Source organism: Pleurodeles waltl, chromosome 6, assembly GCF_031143425.1.
Source record: "Pleurodeles waltl isolate 20211129_DDA chromosome 6, aPleWal1.hap1.20221129, whole genome shotgun sequence".
Classification (NCBI taxonomy): domain Eukaryota; kingdom Metazoa; phylum Chordata; class Amphibia; order Caudata; family Salamandridae; genus Pleurodeles; species Pleurodeles waltl.
In genome coordinates, this window is record NC_090445.1 from 95,683,108 (window position 1) to 95,700,616 (window position 17,509).

The 17,509-nt window shown below is 43.0% G+C and overlaps 1 protein-coding gene across 1 annotated transcript in view; it reads right to left on the reverse strand.

The window, feature by feature from the left end:
- Window positions 1-17,509, reverse strand: part of ORMDL3 (ORMDL sphingolipid biosynthesis regulator 3) — a 90,681-nt gene that overhangs the window by 12,484 nt on the left and 60,688 nt on the right. Inside the window, exon 3 of the mRNA XM_069237424.1 lies at window positions 6,186-6,337. Within this exon, the coding sequence (XP_069093525.1) occupies window positions 6,186-6,337 (152 nt within the window). The remainder of the gene's footprint in view (window positions 1-6,185; window positions 6,338-17,509) is intronic.

Below are 17,509 nucleotides of genomic sequence, written 5' to 3' on the forward strand. Positions count from 1 at the left end.
GCCTCTTGCTGCTGACTGGTTGTTTTTTTTGTCAATTTATTTTGCTTGCTTCCTATTCAATGGCTTTCCTTTTTCTTGTATATGTTCCTGCCCTGGAGCATAGCTTCTTTATCATCCTTTTCACTGAATGACTGGTATTCTTCCACTGCTCACATTTAGGGTACTACTTTTTTCCTTTTGCAACATGGGTTACATATTAGTATCTTCCCAGAGGTGCAGGATTTAAATAAAGCAATGGCTATTGAACGGGAGATAAACTAACAAAGTTTGGTAAAAGTGATGCTGATATTTATTCTTCAAGCAGAGGTACAAATTGCTAAACTGCAACAGCAAATTGGGGATGTTAAATAGTACATTAAAAAGTGGGCTTTAATGAATTGAGCACAAACAAAATGATATGATGTTTGATCGTTATCCAAAGAAAAAGAAAAATGAATACCAGTTACTACAACATCATCTATCACAAGAACTGTTTTAGGTAAGTGTCACCAAGGTAAGAATGTCGTCTTTGTACATTAAGAATAACTAAAAGTTTCTTCAAATAATTTATGACTTTCTGCGGCAGGAAGATTATTTCCTAGTCACCATGGACGGTATGAGATTATATGGCTTCTCTTAAGATAAAAGAGAGAAACAATAATATTGTAACCTGGAAGTGGAGATTTGGAGGAGAAAGTACGATTGTGGGGAGTATTTTGAGTAACTCATAAGGAAAAAATAACTAATATGACAGCAATACCTGGAATCGCTCTTTAATTTGACAGTGACTGTTGGGAATTTTATTGTGGCCGTGTAAAGGACTATACATGAAAGTAGTGAGTAATTATTTTGCTAATGAAATAGAGCCGGCTGCTGTATTAGGATAACTGAACTATATGAATGATATTTTAAAGGTATATTAAAACGTGTTCTGCTGGATAAATACTTTTTAATACATAAAAACTTCAGTTGATATATGTAGGATGTTTTCAAGTATCTGATAAACTTCAAATACATTTGTGAAAGCAAATGATCAAATGTTATGTATTTTAATGAAAAGTGGAGCGAAATAAACGTGAATGACTGAGCAAAAGCATGCAATGAGACATTCGTGTTTCTATATTATTATAGTTATACCGAACCTTGGTATCCAGATATAAATAATGTCTTATTAAAATGTAAAGACAAGTCAATTAACCTGTTCATGAATCTAATTTGTTTTGTTTTATGATTTTTTCATTCTTGAGAAAACAACTAGATATTGCAAAACATGTTTTGGCTAAATGTATTGTGAATAATAACATACAAAACGTGTGAGTACAAAATGTTGAATTTATTCATGCTCGTGAATTTCTAAACACTACAAGCTGAAAAAATCTCAAACTAATTAGCAAATGATATGTTTGGTTGCCTCACTGGGCCAGAAGGAATACAGTTGACAGCATCTATAGTACAGTGTGACCAATCCATTTCAGCCTTATAAGTTTAACAAACGAACAAATGAACCAACCCATCTGTTGCACACACTATAGTGAACCTGACTGCCAAATGGTGTCTGTTTTATGAGAACCTAACCAGAAATTCCTTTTACAGTGGTGTAACATCACATAAATTACACCATAATGCCACATTGTGTAATTTCAAATCCATTTGGGATACAAATCTTAGTGCGGGAGCACAGGAAACATTGAAACAAACAGAATGCGAGAAGATGTTGTTTGTGGCACTTGTGCTTTTTGCACTAAAATATAGTGCTATATTCCAGATTTACTTTTTGTGCAATTGTTCTGAATGTCCGTAATTTTGCAAAAATAAATTATGAGTTGTGGTTGATGCTACTGGATCTTGGGGTGGGAGTGTCTTTAGTGAGCATTTTGCACTTGTTACATGTTGACCTAGCAGCGAAAATGCGCTTGGATAAAAATGGGGAAATAACTGAATTCTCCCTTAAGCGTGGAGTGTGTCAAGGCTGCATCCCGGCCGGCCCTGTTACTCTTTATCATCTATACAGACAACTTGAGTTTCCACTTGACCTCCGCTCCTTCAGATATCCCCAGATTACCCATACCCAGGTGCCTGGACTGTTGTATGCTGACGATGCACTTCAAACACCTTAGGGGCGCTCATGGACCACTTTGCCTCCTTTATGAGTTGTCTGGATTTGATTGCAAAATTCAGAAAGTCACACATCAAGGAGAGTGGTCCTGGCAAAATGAATATTCCCAGGATTTCCACTAGAGGGCAATCATTCAGTAGTGTGAAGTACTTTAGCTACTTAGGAGCAGTCTTTAACTCCAAGGGTTCGTGGCAACCGCCGCTAAATAGCTCTTGACTGAAACCTAGCAGAGCTTCTGGTGCAGTTTTTAATCTAACAAGAGTCACAGGGAAGGGATCTATCTCCCCTCTTCTAAGTGTTTACAAAGCCCAGTGCGTTCCTGCAGCTTTATACGGTGCTGAGGTTTGGGGTTATAGTAACGTTTCCCCTCCCTTCAAATCAAGGAAAACCGTATATGCCGAAGGCTTTTGTATCTACCTCCCTCCAGCTCCAAATTTATCATGCACTAGGAGTTAAATTAGCAGTATATATCAGATAAAGTAAACTTGGTGCCCCTGTTACTGTAGGTTAGCGTGTGGCTTAATTCTGAGGCTTCTTTATGCATAGATATTATTAATGACTGTCTCAGTTTCGCCCAGGGTTGTACAATCCCATGTCTAGATTATCTTTAAAAACCTTTCATGCATTGGGATTGTCTGCGCTGCTCACAACTCCTTTGGCCATCGAAAGGGCCAACAAGCTAAGGGTTAAGCGCCACTTCTCAGAGTTTTGCATGGAAAGCAGCCTGCATACTGTATTAACAAAGAATTCTGTGCAGGGTTTTTATAGATCTTTGGCATCAGCATGATCAGCCTTGTACCTGACCATAGACCTCATGCACTGGGAAAGATCCCTTTGCTTCCGTATTAGAGCAGGAACAGTCTGGCGGCTCTTGTGTTTTTGAGAGGACTACAGCGCTTTGTGGGGTCCTGATTTGTCCTGCCCATGTGATGGCTTAGCAGAACAAACGTTGCTGCACTTTGTTTTATTTTTTAACTCTCTGTTTCAACACTTTCTGAAACCGTTTTTAAACAGTTTGGGTCATAGGAAATGTAGAGAAGCACTATTCCATCTGCAACTACTGAACAGACAAGATATATGTGTAGGAAACTGGGTTCTGGTTGCAGTACCCCTCCCCCACGTTTCCCCTGGTTTTTGATGCAACTCTGACTGACGTGCACTGGGTTCCTGCTGACCAGGTCCCCAGTGCCAGTGTTCCTTCCCCAAAACAAGACACCTGGTCACTTAATACCCAGGTGGTCAGGCACCACTGCAGCCTAGTGAAAACGTTGCTTACTGTGCTGATTTCTCAGAAACCTTCACATCTATGCAGCCCACAAAAAAATCCATAGAAAGACTACTGCGGTCTCTTCAGGACACATCTAACCAACTGGAATAGATCCCGATCTACTTCCGAGGAGCAAAGGCATTAAACCCTTGTTGGTTTGCAAACACCGACTGTCATTTTTATGTGCATCTCTGTAGTCATGGATAGCCATTCCGCTGTCCATGACTTACTCTCGTATGTAGCAGTTTATATTTAGACTAACTTCCCAGTAATCTTTTGTATTGGAGTCACACATATAGTGATTATCATTAGTAAACTGGCATATTTATTGATGTACACTGCCATGGAACATAAGTCATATGTTGGGTAACGTTTAATTTTTTGCTTGTATTTCATAACAATAGAAAATATATTCAACATTATCCTCCTCCCAGGACGTTTTAGTCCTCATCCAAGAATCTGTGTGAATGGACCAAGCCCAGTTTGTGGCCTTCAAACTCTAGAATAAACTTCCTATTAATAACAAACCCTCACTTACACTGAGGCGATTAAATATGATTTCCTTGTGAGTACTCCACACAGGTGCAGGCTTCTCACTAATTACTGCCTACAGATGGGTTCCATATACCATGCTATAGAAATGTTTATATTCCATTATTCATTTGTTTATTTTATTCTCGGCAAAGCAGCTGCACAATGAATTTGTGTGAGCAATGTGGTGGCCACCAAGGACAGCGTGCTTCATTGCCTTCGCAACAGCGTACCATGTCCACAAAACTCTAAATCAGACCCTTTCTTTTTTGAAGCTTGCCGACATCCATCCATAATCCATCCATGAATGAGAGTAGAGATGTGGGGAAGAATTCCAAGAGAGCCTTTATCAAAAGTGGGTACTGTCAGCATATGTACATTGAGCCCAGTCCCGATGTGCTCAAAGGGTAGAACAAGAGCTGCAAAACAGAATTTGTCCACAGGGAAACTCTTTCAGAACTGTGAAAGCTGTCAAACTGTTGCACACCCTAAAAGATAGTTCCTACAAAATGAGGCATACAAATTGTAAGAGAAAAAAAAAAAAACTTCAAAGTCAGAGAATTTCAGTTATTGGTTTAGCTACAACATTATTGTGTGAATATGTTGACGATGGCAGCCAAGATTTACAAGGACAACCCATGTTTGGCTGATGACTACGGATGTTTTCATCCTTAATTTTCACATTACATATTTGTTGTCAATTTTTCAAAATCTATTATTAGTTAGTCCTTACAGCACAACAATGTTTTACAATAATATGGCCAGGAGGTTGTTACTTGTTTCAGTGTGTGTTGAATCTAAGTTCATGTCGGGTAGCTGCTTTACTTCGCTATGCAGTACTGATATTGTTGCTAATACAATAATTGTTTTGTTAAACGTTGAGGGAGGTTTGATTAAATGTGTGGCAAAAGGAATACTTGGTATACAAAAAGAACAGTTGACAGGATTGTGCAAAAGTTTCCATATCGGACCTCTTAACGCAACTTCCTGAAATCTGCAAGCATTTGTAAGCCTGTCTGAGTGCTGCTATTATTTCCAAAAGTAAACAAAATAATTTCTTATTATCTTCTAATAATGCACAATAGACTGCTAGGTCAGAGAAAGACTAAGCACTATGTCACCTTTTCTTATCAGCATGGGATGCTCCTGAGCTACTGCCCAACTCCATCTAATTCTCCACCATCTTACACCACTGCCTCTACCTGCTCTCAATGCTACCTAGAAAACCTCATTGCTATCACTACCTCCTCCTCATCGTACCTCACAGCTTTTCTTGCCACAGCCTCTTACAACACATCTCTTTCGATCATCACCTCTTCACACACCATCTCCCTCTGTCACTTATCCTGATGCCAGTATCTCCCACAACACCACTTTTTCTCCAGGACCACCTCCTCCACCACCACCACCTCTCATGCTGCCAAAGCCATCTACAAATTCAGCGACCTTTCTGCTGCCACCACGCCTGCTATTTGTACATTACCAGCTCTTGTGTTGCAACCTCGTACTAAGACACCTCTTTTCTCATTCTCATCCTCATCACCCACCACCTCTCCTGCTGTCAAGGCCACCTTCTCCCTCTGCCACTTTTACTTCCAACACTTGTCACAATATCACTTTCGCCATGAGGATCTCCTACACTGCCACATCCTCCTCCTCCCCCTGCTACCACCTGCTTCAAAGACTCTCTTGTTATTACCAACTCTTACATCACAATGTCCCATGCTGCCACAACCACCTTCTCCCTCTGCCTCTACCTCCCAATATGTAATTTCTCTTGCCATGAACAACATCTTCCTCGACTTGCTCTCATACTACCACTATCTTTTATGATGACACCTCATCTGCAGCAATTACCCAATGCTAAGACACCTCTTCTGCTTTTATGACCACTCTTATCTATCTTTTACAATCACTTCCTCCTGCTGTGGTACCTTTTCAGCCTCCAGCTCCTTTTACACCACTACAGTGCCACTCCTTCTACCATAAGCCAGTGAGAAAAGGAGGCTGTCTTATTAAGTGCCAGCACAGACGAAAGGCCATGTTCTAGAGGCTACCACAACTTATCTGTCTGCTACCAAACTTCACTTACTCTACTTGACATGCAGAGCACATACTATGAGCTACTAAGGCAACAAATCCCTGGGAGGTCTAAAGCCTACACAAAGGGGGGTAAACAGTGTGGGGCGTGGGAAAGAGCAGGGGACTGCTTACTAGACACAACAGTACTTTGTCTGCTGCTGTTGACTACCTTAACTATCCTTAATTCTGATAGGTAGCAAGAGTACTCACAATACAATTGGCGTGATGGTCAGGAACTTGCGAGAAGCAGTGAACTGTACACCATAGTCCATCTGCTCCCAGTGCGTCAGCAACCGTGCTTTGCCCTGGTCGGGAGTTTCAAATGGCGTTCCTTTCACCGTGTGTAGCAAGATATACATGCCCTGCCAAACAAAATCAACACAAGCTTCATAACTACAAAATACAGTATCGGCATCGACAGTATCGGCAGCTCAATAACTTTAAAACACAGCCTAACCGAGCTACATTATTTCACTATATATAGATTCTGAGCTCATCTGCCTAATGAGCCACTTCAAACGATGCGGGTACCATGACCTCACTGACTGTCTCAAAGGGATGCACCATAAAGGAAGGAAACAATAGGCAACCACTCAACGGAAAGATTTTTCAAAGAGCACAGTAATTTTTTTGTAGGAACAAAAGATGATTGTCCCCCAACCCACATTAGATTGAAGTTCATTAATTATTATTTACCTAGCGAGTTAACGCAATGGTAACTTTTAAAGTATATTTCTGCTTTTTACATAACTTTTAAAGTATATTTCTGCTTTTTACATACTGTAATAGTGTTCACATATTATGTTGAATCCAGTTGTGTATAAAACATCGCTGTCTTTGCTAAACATATTAAAAGACATCAGGCCAACACGTGCCTGATCCAAGGCCCAAACTGATATGTAAACATAACATCAGTATGAACAAGCATTCCTTGAATTTTTATCAACCACATTAAAAATACAGAGACTGTAAGAATGTTTAATACTGAGGCTGTGTTTACATTGTTTTGGTTTCAGCCATAAAATATCACCACCCACGCTGTGCACACCATGTCTTGGCTGGAGCCATTTAATGTGTTTGGCAAAGACAGGGGACATGTTGAGTACAAGTGGAAATAAATTAATTTGGGATTACAACATCTTAAAAAAGAAGAAAATATTATTACAGAAAAAAAGAACATTAAAACTAAACTGGGTGAACTCTCTAGATAAAGCGAGTCTGAGCCATCAAGTGGCATGTACTGTTGGGTACTCCTAACACAGCATTGCAAACAGAAATATTTATGCAGTTCCGTGCTTTCTTATTTTCAAACTTTTGAAAAGGTGGAGCTTTGATAGTTGTAAGTGCTCTGCACTGTCAGCAACAAGCAAATGCTTTGAGGGGCCACTAGTATGGATATGGGTTTTTAGCTAGGATCACCTTTTGTGCAGTTGTCAGCACTGAATCCACTGGCTGACTGGGAGTCATGGCATCTAAGCTAGGTGGGGGTGGGAGGGTAGAGGTGTGGTCTCCTGCTCACAGTTTGCATATAACTCTCACTGCTCTACATTGAAGGTGTTACATTAGGTCAGGAGACCGCAATACACTGTTTTCCCATAATCCATGTACAAAACAATAGTGGCTCTGATGAGTGCCGCGCTGCTTTGTGCATTCAATCAGGGTTTGATGTTCCTTGCAGGTGAGAGATAATGACTGCATGTACAGCTGCTTCTAAGATTTGCTTTTAGAAGAGTCTTTTGTAAATTTCCTCCACATTGCAATTGTCAGTTGGGGAGAAGAGGCGAGTTGCACTGCTGTGTACATATTATGTATGTGTTAGCCATGCATCCCTGTCCCCTATTCGAATACAAAAGAGAGACCTCAAGTTTGGTTGCTCTCTATATAGTTGTGACTCCCTGGTCAGTGCCCCTAATTTCTGCTGGTCCGACACACAGTACAACGGTGATTGGGAGGAGCCAAGCTTGTTGGCCACCATATTCCCACTCATTATGGGGACCGTCACCTGCTGTAGATCACCTGCATCAACACGGGTGAGACCTTCACACACCAGCTTTTTGGCATGCTTCCAACTGGCGAGGCAGCGACCTTAGCTCATGGCCATGCCATCCTCTCAGACTAGATGTGACAGTCCCTGAATAATGGATGAAATCCATCCCTACAATGGTGTTCATGCCTATTAGCTCCTGTTTGCTCATCTGCTCTGCTCCACAAGCCTGCACCAATTTTATGTATTTATGCATTTTTATATAGCACAGACTTTAAGCAAAGGTGCTAATCGCTTTACAACAGAAATAGATCATTACATAAGGCATATAGTTACATGATCCAAAATGCTGATAACATTACAAAAGGCACAAGATTACATCATGCAAAGATGATGGTACAATGATATAAGGAACAATCATGAGTATGGCATAAGTTATAAATTGCAGCAATCATAGCAATTGAGAACCAGGATGCGGACTGGTGCCAAGTGCATGATGGAGTTTAGTGAGTCGAAGTAGCAAGGTACACTCAAAGGCACCTATCAGTAAGAAGACTCAACCATACAAGTGAAAACTATGGAGGTGAGGGTACCTAAAATGTCTTTGAAAGAAAAGGACTTTCACATTAAATTTCAAGATAATTTTGTGGTAGTGATAAGAAGGCTCTGAGGTAAGGAGTTTCATACTCTGATTGCTCTTCCCAAGAAGTTAGTAGATTCTCATGCACACAAGGTACTTAGGGCCAGATGCACAAAAAAAGGAACAGTGATTTCCAAATACCGATTTTATCCGAATTGCTATGTGGAAATCGCTATTCCTTTTGAATGAAACATTTTGGATATTAATGAGGTAGGTTGCTGCCATCACAGGAATGGTGGCCTGCTGGGGTCAGCAGACCACCATGTCTGAGATTGCTTTTAAATGAAGCAATCTACAGGGAGTGCAGAATTATTAGGCAAGTTGTATTTTTGAGGATTAATTTTATTATTGAACAACAACCATGTTCTCAATGAACCCAAAAAACTCATTAATATCAAAGCTGAATATTTTTGGAAGTAGTTTTTAGTTTGTTTTTAGTTTTAGCTATGTTAGGGGGATATCTGTGTGTGCAGGTGACTATTACTGTGCATAATTATTAGGCAACTTAACAAAAAAAAATATATACCCATTTCAATTATTTATTATTACCAGTGAAACCAATATAACATCTCAACATTCACAAATATACATTTCTGACATTCAAAAACAAAACAAAAACAAATCAGTGACCAATATAGCCACCTTTCTTTGCAAGGACACTCAAAAGCCTGCCATCCATGGATTCTGTCAGTGTTTTGATCTGTTCACCATCAACATTGCGTGCAGCAGCAACCACAGCCTCCCAGACACTGTTCAGAGAGGTGTACTGTTTTCCCTCCTTGTAAATCTCACATTTGATGATGGACCACAGGTTCTCAATGGGGTTCAGATCAGGTGAACAAGGAGGCCATGTCATTAGATTTCCTTCTTTTATACCCTTTCTTGCCAGCCACGCTGTGGAGTACTTGGACGCGTGTGATGGAGCATTGTCCTGCATGAAAATCATGTTTTTCTTGAAGGATGCAGACTTCTTCCTGTACCACTGCTTGAAGAAGGTGTCTTCCAGGAACTGGCAGTAGGACTGGGAGTTGAGCTTGACTCCATCCTCAACCCGAAAAGGCCCCACAAGCTCATCTTTGATGATACCAGCCCAAACCAGTACTCCACCTCCACCTTGCTGGCGTCTGAGTCGGACTGGAGCTCTCTGCCCTTTACCAATCCAGCCACGGGCCCATCCATCTGGCCCATCAAGACTCACTCTCATTTCATCAGTCCATAAAACCTTATAAAAATCAGTCTTGAGATATTTCTTGGCCCAGTCTTGACGTTTCAGCTTGTGTGTCTTGTTCAGTGGTGGTCATCTTTCAGCCTTTCTTACCTTGGCCATGTCTCTGAGTATTGCACACCTTGTGCTTTTGGGCACTCCAGTGATGTTGCAGCTCTGAAATATGGCCAAACTGGTGGCAAGTGGCATCGTGGCAGCTGCACGCTTGACTTTTCTCAGTTCATGGGCAGTTATTTTGCGCCTTGGTTTTTCCACACGCTTCTTGCGACCCTGTTGACTATTTTGAATGAAACGCTTGATTGTTCGATGATCACGCTTCAGAAGCTTTGCAATTTTAAGAGTGCTGCATCCCTCTGCAAGATATCTCACTATTTTTGACTTTTCTGAGCCTGTCAAGTCCTTCTTTTGACCCATTTTGCCAAAGGAAAGGAAGTTGCCTAATAATTATGCACACCTGATATAGGGTGTTGATGTCATTAGACCACACCCCTTCTCATTACAGAGATGCACATCACCTAATATGCTTAATTGGTAGTAGGCTTTCGAGCCTATACAGCTTGGAGTAAGACAACATGCATAAAGAGGATGATGTGGTCAAAATACTCATTTGCCTAATAATTCTGCACTCCCTGTATTTAAATGCAGCCTGTTTTCCTTAAAGGAAAACAGGATGCGTTTATAAAGAAAACAATTAAAATTTGAAGTTTCATTTTTTAAGAGTTGGTTATAAATTATCAAGGTTTTGCGACCGTAATGCATTCGCAAAACCTTCATACATGACACTGGAAACCACTATTCAGAAGGGACACCCTTATCACAACCCTTCCTAATAGCGATTTCTACACCCAAACTGCTGGAGAGCTGCAGTTTCGGTGTCTGTGCACCAGGGAAACCATTTTTGCCATTGTAAACAGCCAGAGTTTGGAAATCAGGCCATTTGTGAATGCAAAAATGCTTTGTACATGTGGCCCATAGCGTCAGGATATTCAGGTCACGAAGATCTATGAGCTGAAGGAGGAAGAGAGGACTAAAGCACAAAATAACAAAGAGCACTACCAGTAAGCAAGCACTGACATGAGACCCAGTTGCGCATCCCATCTGCTGGAGAGGAATGCCCTACACCTGCCCATGCACTTCTGCCTGCAAGCAAAAGTGTGGGCTCAACAATGCAAGCTCTGAGGCCCCCATTAACATGCAGTGCGAATAAACAATTAACATGTGGTGTGAACAGACCTGAATAAAGTGTGCAGACCACTCTATGCAACAGAAAGAGAACACATGCCCTGGGGAGCTTTTCACTAGTTGGCTTTCTTCACCAACCCCGCTGCCTCTCCAGACCTACTCCTGACAGTGTATTGATCCCTTTCCCCCATGAGGTAGTAGCAACAAAACAAAAACAAGAACTGACAATGCCAATAAGTCTGGCCTATAATTAAGGGCATCTCTTGGGTCACTGGCATATTTAGGCACCCACCTAACTCTTCGTACAGGCAATTTGTCAATAAATCTTGCACTCATGCCTTTACTCATTCACCTACTGACTCACTCCTGCATTTACCCACTCACCCATTCACAATAAAACCGACATACAAACTCAAAAAGCATAAACAAGAAAAAAAAGAATAAAATAAAAAAATTCAAAAATGCTACTGCTAGAACGTACGCCATATGTTTGAAACAAATCAAATAAAACCTTAAACCCAGCACAAAGTGGCCATCTTGGAATGGTATTGTGCATAGTGTCAGTCCTTTTGAAACAGTAAAACAACGATACACTAGACACAAGGAATTTCAAGATGGCCACTCAGTACATATCACATTGGTCAGTCATTGGGGAATAGCAGTGTGCAAAGTATATGACTGATGTACCAATCAAGGTGGACAATATGTTGCTTCAAAATGTGGTGGTCATTTTGAAACAGTAAACAGTGAAACACTAGGGACAATATCATTCAAAGATAGCTGCCGGATTTAAAAGTAATGGCTGTGCATGATGCAGCACCCTGCAGATGAAATAAGTGGAAAGGCAGCAGCACGGTATCACTGTCTGGACTGAAGGAATAGATATGAGGTGGGGCAGAAGACACAGGTTTGAAAAAAAAAACAAAGAGTGGGTGGGGATAAGTAAAGCCGATCATCCAGAGTGTCGACGAGACAGTGCACCTTGTGTTAATCACATCGTTATAGCGCTGACCACCTTTTGGGGTGCCTCTTTGCATGTCTCTACAGGGGCCTGTGCTGCCTCCCCCGAAGTAGCTGCTCAGTGGCCCTGCTCAAGAGGTTCAGCGTACCACATGGATAGGATGTGAAATCTGAGATGCAATTGTCAAGGTACGAACTCAAAGTCTTATCAACTGCAAACTACTCCCCTCTTATGATAATCATAAGCACAACATTTACATCTAGTGACAGCCAGAGACTAAAACACGGCCATAATTTATACTTAAACGATGACTCATGTTTTCACTGAGTGTATGCGTTATTCTACACATACAATGGAAATATTATATAGCTTTGCATTTCTGAATTTCCTTGCATGAATTTGAAAACGCCTGTAAATAGTTTTTTCCTTTACAAAATAGTGGAATATACTTTATTAAATTTGTAAAATAACAACCATAAAGTAAAAAAATACATTTACACGTTTTTAAAGCGGTATTAGTACATACTGCGCTTACTGGGAAGAGGCTGTGGGTGCCTTGCAGCTAAAAAGAAACACGCAGCCTCCTAAAGCGTCCGCCATGCTGTGTAATGAGGTGCGGCATCTGTGAAGCCAGTGCCATGCTGTAGCTGTAAATAAAACATATGCACTAATAGGAAGTGCTCAGTGGGCAGAAGTTATTTTAGGTAGCCTGCTCTGTTTGTGCCATGATTGTTGGTTTTGCACAGTGACTCTAAAGCCTGGGCCGCCGTGCAGAAAAAAAGAAAGGCGTGCAGCCTCCATGCTGTGTGATGAAGCGCGGCAGTCGTGAAACTTTTGCTCGCGCTGTAGCTACAAGATAAAGTGCAGCAGGCACCACACAAGAAATAACCAAAACACAAGCACGGATGGGAAGTGCTCAACACCAGAGGCATGCAACAGGAAAGGAAAATAAATGTACGTTAATAAATGTGTAAAATAACACCCATAAAGTAAACAAAATACACTTTTTTAATGCAGCTATTACTTAGAATTACCTACATATGTAATAAAATATTTTTACATGGGAAAACTGCTTTTTTGCCATTTCTGAACGACATTAATGTTAAATGATTTTATAGCAATTCATTTCTAAACCATAAAAGAATGAAATGCTGAACAGTGCATAACGAGAAGAGCCTGCAGGCGCAGTCCACCAAAAATAAATAAATGAGCAGGACCTTCCCAAGCGGCTGCTATGCTGTGTGATGAAGCGCAGCTGCCATGAAGTGGGCGCCTTGCTGTAGCTGCAAACAAAACACGAACACTGATGGGAAACGCTCAGCGAGCAAAAGCCATTTTAGGCAGCCTGCTCTGTTTGCACACTGTCTGCTGGCGGTCTCGCGATGGTGACTCTAAAGCTCAGGCTGCTGTGCAAAAAAAAAGAAAGGCACGTGGCCTCCAGAAGCAGCCGCCGTGCTGTATGATGAAATGTGGCGGACGTGAAGCGGGTGCCGCGCTGTAGGTGTAGGATAAAGCGCAGGGCACCACACTGAGCATGAAAAAAACAAAACACAAGCATTGATGGGAAGTTCGCGGCGCTGCAGAAAAAGTAAAAAAATAGTCCCCAAATCAAAGAGATAAATAAGCAAAGCGTAATGATACAGTACTTGGCTGGTGCTCCACAAGAAGAAACAAAAGACAAAAGGGAGGGACAGAGAGGAAGAACTGACCATTAGCAAACAAAGATTTTCAAAGGACACTGACATAGATAAGTGAAAAACAATGGGAGGAGTTGAACCCTACAAAGCAAATACAACAGGTCGCTAAGCCACAGACCTAAAAAGGAGAAGGAAAACATTGAAAAGGGATACATAGGGGAAAATGTAAACAAATCCACAGGCCACTAAGCCCAGGTGTGGAAGTCAATCAATTTCAGGCAAATGCACACAAGTGATCAGGTAAAATGCTATCACATACAGGGCACTAGATGTAATGGATAAAGTTGGATCATTCCTTTCCCCTTGCTTTATTTTGTCTTGTATGGAATCAGAACATGAACACTAATCAAACAGACAAATAGCTGAAGAAAGCTGACTCCAAGCACCCTCAATTAATTCATTTGTATGTGTGCTTTTAGGTTTGACCTAACATGTACTTTAACAAACACAGATAAAGCCTCTTCAAACCTTTACAAATAGTTGGCAAATACAAAACCCTTAAGAGGGATTAGCAAGTATTGTGACAATATAAAACCTTTACTTATTTAGCAGGATTTGTCAGAGTGAGTAAACACCATCAAAAGCCTTGACTCCTATGGTAATCTGTGAAATGTAACAAAATAATTATTGTAGGAGGTTGGCTCTGTATGTGCTATTTCAAAGTAAGGAATAGCATGCACAGAGTCCAAGGGTTCCCCTTAGAGGTAAAATAGTGGTAGAAATAGATAATACTAATGCTCTATTTTGTGGTAGTGTGGTCGAGCAGTAGGCTTATCCAAGGAGTAGTGTTAAGCATTTGTTGTACATACACACAGACAATAAATGAGGTACACACACTCAGAGACAAATCCAGCCAATAGGTTTTGTTATAGAAAAATAACTTTTCTTAGTTTATTTTAAGAACCACAGGTTCAAATTTAACATGTAATATCTTGTTTGAAAGGTATTGCAGGTAAGTACATTAGGAACTTTGAATCATTTCAATTGCATGTATACTTTTCAAGTTATTGACAAATAGCTATTTCAAAAGTGGACACTTAGTGCAATTTTCACAGTTCCTGGGGGAGGTAAGTTTTTGTTAGTTTTACCAGGTAAGTAAGACACTTACAGGGTTCAGTTCTTGGTCCAAGGTAGCCCACCGTTGGGGGTTCAGAGCAACCCCAAAGTCACCACACCAGCAGCTCAGGGCCGGTCAGGTGCAGAGTTCAAAGTGGTGCCCAAAACGCATAGGCTAGAATGGAGAGAAGGGGGTGCCCCGGTTCCGGTCTGCTTGCAGGTAAGTACCCGCGTCTTCGGAGGGCAGACCAGGGGGGTTTTGTAGGGCACCGGGGGGGACACAAGCCCACACAGAAATTTCACCCTCAGCAGCGCGGGGGCGGCCGGGTGCAGTGTAGAAACAAGCGTCGGGTTCGCAATGTTAGTCTATGAGAGATCAACGGATCTCTTCAGCGCTGCAGGCAGGCAAGGGGGGGCTTCCTCGGGGAAACCTCCACTTGGGCAAGGGAGAGGGACTCCTGGGGGTCACTTCTCCAGTGAAAGTCCGGTCCTTCAGGTCCTGGGGGCTGCGGGTGCAGGGTCTTTTCCAGGCGTCGGGACTTAGGTTTCAGAGAGTCGCGGTCAGGGGAAGCCTCGGGATTCCCTCTGCAGGCGGCGCTGTGGGGGCTCAGGGGGGACAGGTTTTGGTACTCACAGTCGTAGAGTAGTCCGGGGGTCCTCCCTGAGGTGTTGGTTCTCCACCAGCCGAGTCGGGGTCGCCGGGTGCAGTGTTGCAAGTCTCACGCTTCTTGCGGGGAGTTGCAGGGGTCTTTAAAGCTGCTCCTTGAAACAAAGTTGCAGTCTTTTTGGAGCAGGTCCGCTGTCCTCGGGAGTTTCTGGTCATCGTCGAAGCAGGGCAGTCCTCAGAGGATGCTGGTCCCTTTGGAAGGCGTCGCTGGAGCAGAGTTCTTTGGAAGGCAGGAGACAGGCCGGTGAGTTTCTGGAGCCAAGGCAGTTGTTGTCTTCTGGTCTTCCTCTGCAGGGGTTTTCAGCTGGGCAGTCCTTCTTCTTGTTGTCGCAGGAATCAAATTTTCTAGGGTTCAGGGTAGCCCTTAAATACTAAATTTAAGGGCGTGTTTAGGTCTGGGGGGTTAGTAGCCAATGGCTACTAGCCCTGAGGGTGGGTACACCCTCTTTGTGCCTCCTCCCAAGGGGAGGGGGTCACAATCCTAACCCTATTGGGGGAATCCTCCATCTGCAAGATGGAGGATTTCTAAAAGTTAGAGTCACTTCAGCTCAGGACACCTTAGGGGCTGTCCTGACTGGCCAGTGACTCCTCCTTGTTGCTTTCTTTGTTCCCTCCAGCCTTGCCGCCAAAAGTGGGGGCCGTGGCTGGAGGGGGCGGGCAACTCCACTAAGCTGGAGTGCCCTGCTGGGCTGTGACAAAGGGGTGAGCCTTTGAGGCTCACCGCCAGGTGTTACAGCTCCTGCCTGGGGGAGGTGTTAGCATCTCCACCCAGTGCAGGCTTTGTTACTGGCCTCAGAGTGACAAAGGCACTCTCCCCATGGGGCCAGCAACATGTCTCTAGTGTGGCAGGCTGCTGGAACCAGTCAGCCTACACAGATAGTTGGTTAAGTTTCAGGGGGCACCTCTAAGGTGCCCTCTGTGGTGTATTTTACAATAAAATGTACACTGCCATCAGTGTGCATTTATTGTGCTGAGAAGTTTGATACCAAACTTCCCAGTTTTCAGTGTAGCCATTATGGTGCTGTGGAGTTCGTGTAAAACAGACTCCCAGACCATATACTCTTATGGCTACCCTGCACTTACAATGTCTAAGGTTTTGCTTAGACACTGTAGGGGCACAGTGCTCATGCACTGGTACCCTCACCTATGGTATAGTGCACCCTGCCTTAGGGATGTAAGGCCTGCTAGAGGGGTGTCTTACCTATACTGCATAGGCAGTGAGAGGCTGGCGTGGCACCCTGAGGGGAGTGCCATGTCGACTTACTCATTTTGTTCTCACCAGCACACACAGGCTTGTAAGCAGTGTGTCTGTGCTGAGTGAGGGGTCTCTAGGGTGGCATAATACATGCTGCAGCCCTTAGAGACCTTCCCTGGCATCAGGGCCCTTGGTACCAGAGGTACCAGTTACAAGGGACTTATCTGGATGCCAGGGTGTGCCAATTGTGGGATCAATGGTACATTTTAGGTGAAAGAACACTGGTGCTGGGGCCTGGTTAGCAGGGTCCCAGCACACTTCTCAGTCAAGTCAGCATCAGTATCAGGCAAAAAGTGGGGGGTAACTGCAATAGGGAGCCATTTCTTTACACAAGCCCCCCCCAGCCCACAGGCCAGGAGACTCAGCCAACGCTGGAAGAGTCTTCCTAGTCTGTCAGGCGAGGAAGAGTAGAGGAAATGGCTGGTTTGTTGCAGGGCCTACTCTGCCTTACATCCTCCTGTTCAGGTCATTCCCTCTGGGGAACTGACCCACTTCCACAGTGATAGGACCTAGTCTGAACTGCCTCTTGTCTGTGCTTTTTATGTCTTTACCCATTCTCTCTATTTTGAGGTCAGAGGTATCCACCTCTGCTAATCTTATCTTAGCCAGGGTCACCCCTAGCTTACCCAAAGAGGTTACCCAGAGCTGGAGTAACCCCACCATGACCAACAGGGTCAGGGGGCCTAACTTGTTATTTGGCATGGGGTCAGACCACCATGCCAAGGATAGTGCAGCCATAAAGGCTAACACCCAGCAGAGGCCACTGACAGCTGTCAGTGCCCAGAACCACACCTTTAGCTCTTCACCTACAAGGGAAGGGGCTAAGTTACAGGCTTCTTTGGGTTCAGGGTGCCTGTCTGCTGTATT